This window comes from Phoxinus phoxinus (assembly GCF_949152265.1).
Source record: "Phoxinus phoxinus genome assembly, chromosome: 3".
In the NCBI taxonomy this organism is placed as follows: domain Eukaryota; kingdom Metazoa; phylum Chordata; class Actinopteri; order Cypriniformes; family Leuciscidae; genus Phoxinus; species Phoxinus phoxinus.
In genome coordinates this window covers 7,252,931-7,266,495 of record NC_136878.1, presented here as the reverse complement: position 1 = coordinate 7,266,495, position 13,565 = coordinate 7,252,931, and the positions used below count along the sequence as shown (strand labels likewise).

The 13,565-nt window shown below is 36.6% G+C and overlaps 1 protein-coding gene across 1 annotated transcript in view; it reads left to right on the top strand.

Moving 5' to 3' along the window:
• Window positions 1-1,413: 1,413 nt before the first annotated feature.
• The window catches only part of rtn4r (reticulon 4 receptor), an 83,344-nt gene continuing 71,192 nt past the window's right edge, over window positions 1,414-13,565 (top strand). Inside the window, exon 1 of the mRNA XM_079607353.1 lies at window positions 1,414-1,878. Coding sequence (XP_079463479.1) covers window positions 1,857-1,878 — 22 coding nt within the window. The 5' untranslated portion in view covers window positions 1,414-1,856. The remainder of the gene's footprint in view (window positions 1,879-13,565) is intronic.

The window sequence follows — 13,565 nt, the reverse complement described above, 5'->3', positions numbered from 1 at the left end:
AATGTGTCCCGGACCCAAGTGCTCCCCCCATCCCTGGCTAGGATAGGAATAATGGAGAGTGAGGAGTTGGGTTGGAGGAGGGATGCTGGAAAACTGTTGTGGAGCCGAGGTAAGTCGGCTCTATATATAAGCCTCCTCTCGCGCTGATTGGCTAGATAATCTGAACGTGCTCGTCCCGAACTTTGTTAATAAAACTAAATTTTCTAAAAGTTTACATGTCCTCAGGCATCTGTGTTTATAATTCCGTGTGTGTACATATGTGCAGGAATGCTTTCGTTTTATACAAATGGATTCTCTGCACGTCAAAGCATCTGAAATCTATAAAAGATTCATTAGTGCTCTATTCCTGCTCCTGTGCTATAAAACATTAATCTCTCTCTCTCTCTCTCTCTCTCTCTCTCTCTCTCTCTCTCTCTCTCTCTCTCTCTCTCTCTCTCTCTCTCTCTCTCTCTCTCTCTCTCTCTCTCTCTCTCTCTCTCTCTCTCTCACAATACCCTCTACCTTTATAATTTTTTTTATTTATTTCAGTTGAGTTTTTTTTTTACACTACTATTTACAGTAGGTACAATATTGTGAAATTACATTTTCAGATATGTCAAGTATTATACTAATATTTTAACAATACTAGATTAATAATTACAACAACAAAAAAATATATATATTGAAAGATAAATATTTCACCCAAAACTGAAAATGATGTTGCTCCAAACCTGTATGTTTTTTATCTTCTGCTGAACACAAAAGATATTTTGAAAAATATGGTTAACCAAACAGTTGATGGACCCTATTATTATAGTTTGTTTCATACTATGGAAGTCAATACTATGGATGTCAATGGGGATCACCAACTGTTTGGTTGCAAAATATCTTCTTTTGTGTTCAGCAGAAGAAAGAAATTCATACGCGTTTAACAGCCTGAGGGCGAGTAAAATATGACAGAATTTTCCTTTTTGGGTGAACAATAGACACGATTCAATGTATGGATCATTCTGTAAAATGGGTGCTTTTATGGTTTCATTTGAGTGATTGAGTGATTTTTAAAGTAAATTTTAAGCATTGGACATGACTAATAATATGTGTTAATTGAGCAATCTCAAGCTAAATATAAAGTTAAATAAAGACATTTCATGTTGGGACATATTACCATTGACAAGGATCTCTTGAAAATTTCCTGCTGTCATTATTTATTTATTGATTGATTACATAGCTTATTACTGTAGAATGGGAATATGGGGAACATTTTTAATCCATATAATTTATTTTCATCCAAATTGAACATACATTTTTGTTGATGTGTTTAGAAAAATGTGTGGAATAGTGACTCGTATTCATCTCTTAACACCCCCCCCCCCCCCCCTCTCTCTCTCTCTCTCTCTCTCTCTCACACACACACACACACACACGCACGGCGCCACAGCCTCTTCCCGTTCCTCCCGCGCGGCTGCACGGACACTCGGGTCGTTGGAATACTTCTGCTTTCACCGGAAATGTGCCATACAGTCTATATGGATTCATCCCGACAGTAGTTTATCCTCTTCCCGTGTGACTTTCGCCAGGTTTCGGCATTCCTCCGGGCTGGTCCTCTTCGGCAGAAGCAGATATTTGAGTTTGGATATTACTGTGATTGTGTCTCTGCCCAAATGACTGAGAGAGGAACCACCGGGAGACGCTGCTCTCCGTCCCGCGCCTGTACGGCGACCGTCGGCTAAAGTTTCAACGACAGGGATGATGGTGGTTCATCTTCCGTGAGGTTTGCAAATTATTCAATTTTACCACAGCGAGGAAAACACCGTCTTCTCCAGTCCAACGGGGACCTCTTTCTGGGATTACTCATTTACTGGATATATTCATAAAACATGAAGACTTTAATTGTTGAGGGTAAGTCACGGAAATTATTTTTAAAAAGTTATATTTGTTGAATTCGTCATTGTTTATTTTATATAGCCTACATATATTTTAACTGCCGCATTTATACGCTATGCCGCGCGCATCCCCAAATGTCTGTCACGGACGAAAAGGCGGCTTGTATCCCGGAACATATTGAATCGGTTTGGTCATTTATTCAGAACTCTCCATAGCAAACGATAATTTTCTGCTTCCGTACACTTCGTTTAAAAGCATCCTAGTTTGACACGTCAGTCTGTCCCACTGAAAACAGTCTGTCAGTAAGAACCACAATTGCAATGGCTCGTGCAGTTATGCATGTTTCTCAACTCGCTAATGCGCGTTCATGAAGGGATGCGCGAGCTTAGGTGCACCTGAATAGGTTAATGCAGGGTTTTCGCATGGTTGAGGTTGGTTTCCTACCGGAGACGAGACTCTTCTCGTTGTTGATGCAGAAATTTAAAGTAGCCTATATAATTTATATTTTAATTGTATTCATTTGAAAACGTTTTACTTTTTGGTGAGTATCCTAATAATAAATGAGTTTACAATATAAACGCACTGTGTCAATTTGAGTTGTTTCAGCTCCGGTCCTGTCTACTTATTTGCATATGGTGTTTGGGGGAGTGGCCATTGGCTTTTACACCCGAATATTTAATTATGAAGGGCTGGACAATGAATGGAGCGAATGAGGCTTGCAAATAGTTGTTGTTGGTAATTGATAGTGGCGCGTACAGTTCTGTTGATGCTGTTTTGCGTTCAATGTTGGTGTTTGATTTGATCTACAATATTATTATTATAGTTATTAAACGTAGCCTACAATATTGAATGTTAGTACATTCAATACCAGTAACTGAAGAAAGGGACGCTAATCGAACATCTTGAACGTTTTCCTTATCAGCATCTTATGCAACTGCGTACATACTACATAAACAAGTGGCATACAAGTAGAATTGGCATGTGAATGGATATGCTGACTTTAATCATTAGAATTGAGCTTATATAATATCCAAACATGAGTATGTTCAGCTCAAGATATATTATATAAATCAATTTAATTATAAATCAATTAGATTCACTTGTTACAAAATAGTAAAACCAAAAAGGCATTTTTCAGTGTAATATTCTGTAGTTTGCCCTTGTATTTATGGACGAATATGTCAAGGTGATCACGGCTAAACATTTACTGACTAACTTAATTCTATCAAATTGTATCGTTAAGTCTCACATTTTGTTATGTTGTGTTCTACCAGACAAGAATTCAGAAAGACGCTGTCCGTGGTCCTGAAATCAAGAACATAAAGACATGAGAGTTTAGTTCTGCTTCCTGTTTTGCTGTTTTCAACCCAAAGAGGACAGCAGAGCTTTATTAGGGCACTGTAGAAAATGGTTGCAACACATTTGTTCTGCATTATCCATGGTCTAATTAGGATTTAACAAAGAACTTGACGATGCTTGTTGTTGTGCTCGCACCTGTGAGTTTGTGTGCAGATCTAACTAAAGATCACATCACAAGAAGCTCTGGGAGGTGTTGAAAAACAGCAGTGCTCCACCCATATACAGCAGCGACTAAATCCGTAAAGCTCAAAGCATGGAAGCAGCTCACTGCACAACTCTCATCCGGCAAGCGCAATGCACTCTAGTGTCATTCTTTGCCATAAAGCAAAAGGTATTGCATTAATCAAAGTAAAAAATAAAAAGAAAGAAAAAAGGTTGCAGTGTGCAGTGTTTCATGCATGACCCATCTTGTGTTTCCTCACGGTGTGCTTTCTCACAGGAGTTGTGATGTTGTTTAGGATGCCATATGGACACGTACTTCTCACTGTTTAGACCCATTGGGTTTCCGTGGCCCCTCCCGTCTCGCTGAGCTAACCTGATTGAACTGAAAACACATTAAATATTCCATCATAGAGAGACGGAGAGCGTTAAGGATGAGAAAGAGGGGTAGTCTAGTCGCACAGATGGTTTTGCTGGGGTTGAGAGAGGAAGATGAATAAGATGTCTTCATTTCTGTACAGTGTTGTGTGAAGGTGTTGGTATTTGGATGATAAATGACATATGTTTTTTTTGTTTTTTTTTGCTGTGAATCCTGTAATTAAAGCAAGCGCAAAACGGTGTTGAGTGGTGACAGCCCACTCAGAAAGCTTTTTCTCTCATTCTCTTTGTTTGTCTGATTTTTGCCTCTTCTAAGCTGTAGTCACCTATACAGTAATATGATTAATTTAATTAATGAGTGAACAATAGTATATAGAAAAACCTTTATTATTTATTATACTTATTTACTCACCCACGTCAAACTGTTATCTTTTCAATAGAACAAAATGTTTTTTTTTAATGTTCATGCATTGTAGCTAGATCTTGTGTGCGCATCTATCTTTTTATTTTTATAGATTTGCACAGTGGTGTTGTACATTGGCAGAATATCTGATTTCATCTGAAAATTATCTGATTAGTCAAATAAATAATTGATAAATTAATCAATTGTAAAAATAGGCATGATTTAATGTCCAAGTTCCTGATGACATGACTGTCAAGCTCCAAAATAAAGACAAAAAAAACAAAAAAAAACATAAAGTCATAACCAATAAAAACGTAGATGATCCACTGAAAATCTTCCTAAAACTCACAAATTGAATTTGTACTTGCTTTCTAATTAAAATATGGAACATTCTGAGACAACCCAGCAGGTTTGATATCATTAACACCAATGCCATTGATTCTTGCCTGAAGGAGAATTAGAATGACTTACGGGACACACGGATGAGTATAATGACAGCATTTTTGTGCATATATTTGTGTTGTAATCTTTCTGTAAAGTAGGTGGGAAATTATACAAATCAACACCGAAGACAAAAGCAGAAACCTGGAGAAGATGCTTCTCTACAGAAGGGGCAGTGAGTTTAGAAGCACTTCAGTCAGTAGACATGGTTAACAGAGATGTGTGTGTTTCAAACTTGTGGCCAGTGGCTCTGCAGTTGTGTTTTTGAGCCGATGTCAGAATAGCATTTTCTCCAAGAGGTTTCTGTTTCAGAAAAGCAGTTGTAAACATTCCATTTCCTCGAGTCCATCGAAAAACGTATTTAAACTGTGGAAAACATTGCAGCCTGCAGCTCTCCAGCAGAAGCGGGGAAGCTAATTCATTGTGGTGAGCTTTCAGAAGAAGGCTTTGTCTAATAACTTTCCTTCAGACTGTCACTCTCAACCACCCTCTTCAGAACCATCCACATTTACACAGACGGCAAACAAGTCATTTCCACTCCAGTCTCCTATTATCCAAGCAAATGATGAGGATGATCAGAATACATGGCAGCCTCTCAGAGAGCGCTCTGTTGGAGGGAGGCTCATTCTGCTGAGAGGTCTCTCTGATGCAGAGCTTCATCTGCTACTCGCAGGTGTAAAGAAAGAGGATCAGCTGTTATGAAGTCGCATGGTTGACATAGGATGAATCAGGCTAGCTGTGGTCTGGATAGTGCTGGGATTTCAAACATCACGACAGGGCTTAGTGATATATATATATTTTTTTTTTCAATTGTGTGCAATGATCTGTTGAGAGGTTTCATTTTGAAAGCATCACAGTCAACCAATCAAGTCGGCCTGGATTTTCGACTGTCATTTATACTGTGTAATTAGTATTAGTAAGGAAATGAGTATATTCATAATTAAAAATAGGTAAACACATAATTGTATATATGAAGACTTCAGATGCAAATGCCTCTAAATGCCATCTGAAATTGTCTTCTAAAATTATAATTTGTGTCAAGCTTGTATGTTTATGTTCAGTTATTTCACTTCAATGGCAATGAAAATAACCTATTAATTGTCATTAAAGTGAAATTACTGAACTTGTCTGATGGCACTTAGAAGCTTTTGTATCTGAAGTCTTCATATATATATATATATATATATATATATATATATATATATATATATATATATATATATATATATATAAATTGGAATATCGTGCAAAAGTTCATTTATTTCAGTAATTCAACTTAAAAGGTGAAACTAAAATATTACTCATACAGACTCATTACATGCAAAGTGAGATATTTCAAGCCTTTATTTGTTATAATTTTGATGATTATGGCTTACAGCTATTAAAACCTTTTCATAATATTCTAATTTTGAATTTGGGGTTTTCATAAGCTAAAAGCCTTAATCATCAAAATTATAACAAATAAAAAAGGCTTGAAATATCTCACTTTGCATGTAATGAGTCTATATAATATAGTTTCATCTTTTAAGTTGAATTACTGAAATAAATGAACTTTTGCACAATATTTATAAATATACGTTGCCTCCTCATTTTAAAACAACCCCACAAATATATTCTCAAAATCTGAGAATAAATATATTGGGGAATATATTAATTATATATATATGCATATATTCAAAGAACAACAACAACAGATATAAGAATAAACAACATGTTACCTAACATAAAACCAATATGTATATACCTTTCACTTTAGTTACTTCCTGAAGGAAATACAATATCTTCTCTCAAAAGAAAGATCAAATAGAGTGTTGCTCCTGTGTCTCGGATTTTGAGAGAAAACAAAAATCTCACATGTGGGAGTTTCTGAAGTGATCTCAAAAATATCTCAAAATGAGATCTGATTTTAATGAGATTTCAACATGAACTCAACTTGTGAGTGTGTACGGCGTTGATATCATTGCTCTATACTTATACTGTGTGTTAACAATTGACTCATGCGTGTCTATTTTGTATTTCTTTTAGGATTTTAGGAGGGACGTCGTTGATACTTAATGGCATTCTCAAAATGTGTTTAACTTAAGTCTCACGAGCTATGAAAGAGCAACCTTAGAGCAAATTTCGTGTGGGTTTGTCCTTGACACATTATGCAATTGTATGGATTCCAGGATGATGGAAACACATTGAATAATATAATAAGAAACCTGAAAATACCAGCTTCCTGTATCTTGTGGGCTTCAAACTGTCAAAGCTGTGTGTGGCTGATCCTGCGTTATACAACATTCGTGGATTCAATCTTTCTCAAAAATTAATAAATAATTCCATCGTATATAGTGGGAAAAGTATTGCAGGCGTGGCGAGAGACTCAATAGACGCTCATCAAATCCCTCTAAATGAACTGAATCCACTGCAATAGGTTCATTTATTCAGGTAATCTCACATACTATTGCATCAGACAAGCTCTGTGTTCAACCGAATGACCAAACCGCATCAATCGAGTGACCTTTAGAGATGCAGTTTAATGATGCTTTGCAGTCTTTCATCGACACAGGATGTCTTGTGAATGACAAAATGAAGATATTGTTCAATTTGAAGTTATTCTTAGCAAAATAAGCTTAAAAGTCATAGTTGGGGGTGTGAAATTACGTTACCAGCTGCTGTAACTTCTCATTTTATGCAGCTTGTGACTATTAAAATGCTTTAAGCTATAGCGTGGAATGAAACTGGAACAACTTTTGCGTGATTTCAAATTGAAATTGAGGTGAAATTAAATCTTTGAGGATCGTCGTAATGGGTTTGGACCATTTTGACTCCATTTTATGAAAATTCGTTGTGTAGTTTTTAATATCAGAGTTCCAAACATTATTATTCTGGGTAAAAATGTTTTATATTTCCTGCATTATAGGACAGTATGATCAAAATCACAGTATGTGTAAATTTATATAATTTTACATCATATGTGTGTACTGTGAATATGCGCGTGTTTGTGTGTGTGTGTGTATATATATATATATATATATGTATGTATGTATATATATGTACAGATACTACTGTCAGAAGTTTAGAATGGTTATTATTAGTAGTTAATAATTATGTTTATTTTAAAGAAGACTCTTATGCTCACCAAGGCTGCATTTATTTGATCATCAGACATACAGTAATACTTCTTTTTTGTTACATTTTAAAATTACTTTTTGCTATTGTAATCTATTTTAAAATATAATTTATTCCTGTGAATAAAGTTTTCAGCCTCACATGATCCTTCAGAAATCATTCTGATATGCTGTTTTGCTGTTCAAGAAACATTTCTTCTTATTATAAATGTTGAAACTAGTTCATATTTTTGTAGAAAAATCAGCATAATAAATCGATTTCTGAAGGACCATTTCATTGGTAATTAAATGAAAGCTTGTTTCTGCCACAGAATAAAAACTAAAAAAGTTCATTTCAACTTTTCATCTCACAATTTAGACTTTTTTTCCTCGCAATTGTCGAGCTTATAACTTGCAACTCTGACTTCGTAACACGCAGTTGCGAGAATTGTAACAGATTTGTGATATATAAACACGAGAAAAAAAATTCGGTGTTGAAATTCTGAGAAAAAAACTGTAGGCGAAATGCAATATATAAACTTAATCGCGATTGCGATTGTTGCAATTCTGACTTTATAATTGACCGTTCGCAAAGACCCTCCCCCTTTAGTTACTGTTGCTATGTCCGACAAGCTACACCGCTCTCACGCCACACCATGTTCTCACACAGTGAAAAATACATTGCGGAGCAGAGAGGACACTGACAACGTGCTGACAGACAGGACAGACCAGGTTACTTTTGGGTTACTTTTGATATTAAACAAAGTCTCACCTTTCAAATTTGGTCTTTTTTAAAAATAAATTCAAACATTAAATACCGTTTTGTGGCTCTTTAATGTGTCTGACAGATCGCTGTAGAGCATCAGTTAAAGCTGCTCGTGAACCGATCATCTCTTCCTTCTAGTTAATTTATAGCATCAAATAAACATGAATGAACATAAGAAGGAATGTTGTTTTGACCGTGGAAAGGCGTCAGTACACTCCGTTTCTCAAGTTCAAATCCTCCCATGTTAATCTACTAACTCTCCTGACTGCTTTGTCAGACAAAATGGCGGATGGCGAAGTATGATTGGGCAGATCACCTGTCAATCAAGCTCCCAGCAAAGGGTCTATTGCGACTTTATATCATGCAATTCTGAGAAAAAAAACATTGAGATGTAAACTTGCAATTGCAAGAAAAAAAGTACGAACTTTTAGATAAAAAGTCGCAATTACCTTTTTATTCTTTATTCAGTGGCGGAAACAAGCTTCCATATCATTTCAATAATGTAGACAGTAAAACTAATTTGTTACTTTTCACTGTAACTTGTGTGAAATACTATTGTAAACATTATCCTCCTCATCCTGTGTCCTTGTTTTTGTGCATTACTGCATCTACCTCGCTGTCATTTGTAAAAAAAAAAAAAAGAAGCATACGCCTGCATACTGATAACCTCATAAATCTACCACATTATGAAAGGTAAAGCAGAATTGGCACATTTCCTCCATTACAAGCTATCCGCTGAACACATCGTACCGTCCAGCTCTGTTAATTAGTGCTCCTCCTGGGCAGGTACAGCACTGTTTGATCAACAGCTTTTGTCTGCGTTAAAGTCTGCATAAACGATCATATGTAAATGTATTTCAGATATTGCCTGGGAGGAGGATCTAATTGCGGTGAACACGGTGCCTTGAAACTTACAGCGTAATTGACAAGAGCTGGACATGCAGTAAAGCGGCCCTCTGAGGATTAACTCCGACTCTATCTCCAGACAAACACCACTTTCTCCCTTTCAAAGCAAACACGTAAAGCTTTAAGCTAACACGTGAGCCTGTGCTCCTCTTTTAAGCTGCGGAAGCCATTCTCTTTTCTTATAGGAACAAAAAATCATGGTAATTCAAGTTCCACCTCTTTTATTTTCTCATTACAAAACTCAAATATGAACGCTATACAGCTAGCGACCATTTTTAGCTGAACACGCCCATGGTAATGAAACATTTATCCTTTAATCTGGAGAGGAGGTCTCTGTAAGAAGCTGAATAGAGCTCATGATGGATGAGCTGGTAAATAGTTAATTAGACAGAGCACAGGACGACCTTAAATTAGGTGCATGACTGGAGCCTTTGTCTGGATGATAAGTCAGTGTTGTCCCTCCCTCCTTCTTTCGTCCATCTGTCTCACCTTTTTTCTTTTTGCATGTCTTTGTTTGGTCCGATCCAGCCACCTTTACACTCTGTTTCTCTCTGCTCGCTGTCACCTTTTTTCCTCTTTATCACTCAGGAAACCGTGTGTTTTTTTCCAGACCTTTAACACCACAGATCCATTAGTGACAATCTGACTTTGGCAAATAACCCACTAGATAATGCGTAAAGTGGAAACAGAGTTCTACAAATGTTTAAATATGTTTTATAAACTTCTCAAGAACATTTCTGTGTCATATACAGTATCACACCAAAATCACAAGAAATAAAATAGAAAAGTTTCATAAAGACAATTAAGTCTGTTTTTAGGACAAATACATTTATATATATATATATATATATATATATATATATATATATATATATATATATATATATATATATATAAATTTATGTAATACAAAGTCATTTTATTATTTTTATTAGTTTTTTTGTATTACTTTATTGATAAAAACAGAATTGTTATAAATATTAAAATGATCAGATAATGATATTACAGTACTGAGAAACTAACGGGAATAACCACTTGTTTATTTATATAAAATCTTTATCTGTGTATTACAATAATCAAGAATTTGTGGGGGAAATTATTTACCATGCTTTATTCTTATATAAAAAAAATAATAATAATCATAATGGACAGCCTATTCAAAATGTAATTTCTTATTTGTCGTCTTTTTGTTTTGCAACAAAGTTTGTTTTAAAAAAGCTCTAGAAGAAAACAGTGTCATTGTCCAGCATAAGTAAGTTCAGTGTTAATTCATTTCTGTTGTAAAGAAGTTATTAATTTAGTTAATTTATCTATACAGCCTCTGGAGAAAACAGTAATTGCATCGTCTAGCTCAGTTCAATTCTCATACAATGGTGTCAATGCAGGCAGATGAGTAATATTGTTGAATAGTATAGCAGATCTATTCTGCCAAGACCAAACATATCAACATTGTCACATCTAGTACCATGCCAAACACTCCAAGAGTTGTCATGACAGAAAAATATTAATCTGGACCCCAAGGATGCGGTGGAGACAAGGCACAGTCAACCACAGTATCATTTTACATTAGACTATCGTTGCGAAATAATTGGCTCTTGTTTGCATCTGAGACTAGCATGTGTTTCAAATTTATAGCTAAACAAACTCACTTGAGATATCACATAAAACCTTAGCGTATCACACTGATATCGATTCTTTCTGTGTCAACTGATACTGCTAAATTACACTGGGAATTTAATCAAATATGCACAAAGAAAGACTGTTTATCTTTTGTGCTTCTTTCTTCTGGCTTTAAATAAGTATATCTCTTTAGATGGGGTTAAAACATTCTCCAAAGCTTCTTTAGAGAAGAAGCCCCTTATAAACAGATTTATTTTTTTCTAGAACAACAACAATACTGATTCCTTTTACACTGCTTCTTAATACAATTCAGAAGTGCAAGTATTGCTCATCTTAGACATTTTTTTTATTCCTTTGAGGAAAGAAAAATCAATGAGTAAGATAGAAAAAGAATCACAGACAGATCGACGGAGAGAGAGAGAGAGACAGACTGATGGCTAGACAGAGAAACAAAGGCACAAAGTGAATGGCTGATATACCCATCTGAAGAAAAAACACTGATAAAATGAAACAACAAAAAAGTGTGAAACAGAATAGAGGACAAAAGATCTTGTATTTCATCATAAGTATACTTTGAAACAAGCAATGTATCTACATTAGGAGTCAGGCCTGCATGGGAGAAGATATTCAGACCGTCATTCGTCTGGTTGAAGAGGACCGAAGTGTGGCAGATGAGAAGGCAATGTCTGACAGTGAGAAACAACACGGATGTTTTGCTGGATCCGAGCAAATGACTTGCACACGATTACGGAGATAACCACCTTGATAGAACTAATGGCATCATTGTTATGGGTGATTTTTCAGACACTGTTCACATAGTGAAGGGGCTTGTGGGAAGTGAATGAGATGAACTCAGTGCAAATATTCTGGTGCATGGTAATAGTTTTCTGGGCAATTTCAAATGTATCTGTACAGACATAAGATTGAATGAAAAAGAAGGAAGAATCTAACTCTAAAAGTCAAAAACAATTCCAAGTTTCTGAAGAAAACTAAAGTTTTCTTTTATAGGCCTCTGCAAAACCCACAAACACAATTCTAGGGTGTTTTGGGAGGTTGTTGTTGCTGCTCTGCTTTTGCTTGGGTGTTCCGGTGGTTGATAAGTGGTTGTTTTTGTATTCTGCATGGTTGTTAGGGCTGCTATGCTGTTGCTGTTTTTGGGTGGTTGCTAAGTGGTTGTTAGGGTTGCTATGCTGTTGCTGTTTTGGTTGGTTGCTCAAGTGGTTTTCATGGAGTTTTATGTGGTTGATGGAGCTGCTGTGCTGTTTCTATGATGTTCTGGGTGGTTACTAGGTAGTTGTTAGGGGATTCTGGGTGGTTGTTATGGATGCTATGCTGTTTTTAAGGTGTTTTATGTGATTACTAAGTGGTTTTGGGGAGTTTTGTGTGGTTGATAGAGCTGCTATGCTTTTTCTATTATGTTATGGGTGGTTGCTTGGTAGTTGTAAGGGTATTATGGGTGGTTGTTAGGGCTGCTATGCTGTTGCTAGCGTGTGTTATGTGGTTACTAAGTTTTGTGTGGTTGATAGCTGATATGCTGTTTCTAGGATGTTCTGGATGGTTGTTTTTAGGCTGTGTGTCCACCAAAGCGTTTTTTTTTCCTGAGGCTAGAGTATTTTTCCAGTTGGTTTCAATGGGAGCGACATGTTTTCAAAATGCCAGCAGGCGCTGAGCGTCTATTTCACGCTGAGTGCTCAGCGTTTTTTTACCAGTCGCCGGGAGTTGGGTAACTTTGGGTAAAATGCAGTACTTACTTATCACTGTCACTTTTTACCCAGCCATCCAATCACAGTGGAGGAGGGGCGGGACAAATACAACACTGACCAACAGTCAAATTCTGCTTGCACAACGTGGAGACACAACCTTAGTGTTGCTATGATCTTCCGGATGGTTGCTAGGTAGTGGTTAGTGTATTCTTGGTGGTTGTTAGTGCTGCTTTGCTGTTGCTAGGATGTCTTGAGTGGTTGTTCGGAGCCAATAGAACCAACCATCCATTGGAAATTCTGCACAAAACAGTCAACTAGAATTCTATCTTTCATTAAATAGAGAATGCACAGTGGAAAAGCTGTCTACTGTCACCAGCCTTGAACCACGGAAAGCCTTGACAGTGCACAGACTCCACGAACACGGCCTGGGCGCAGAGACAGACAGGTACAGACACACACGGACAGGCTGTGCTCTTTACTGCACACAAAATGAGCTAGAAACAGAACTAGACTTTCTGACCTTATGCCCTTATTCCCACGCGAATTAAAAACACATTGTTCCCCAGTTTGTAAAGAATCTCAGAAACTCATATGTCTGCTGCTTGAATGTGAGGTTCGATTGTGAAGTCTTGATTACTGAGAACCAGTTGTACACAAATGTCAAGCTGAAAGTGACCTGCGTATTAGATAAAATACACTCTGATTCTGACCGGTTTGCAAAATGTCAAGCGTAGCGTTAGTTCTGACAGGTCATGTTAGTCAAGCTCTCATCAGCTGACTCTCAGCTGATCCACATCTACCTATAGGAATACGACGCCTATCACTGTGTGCAGTATATATAAGCTACTTCAGTATTATCAGCAGCTATCGCGTTT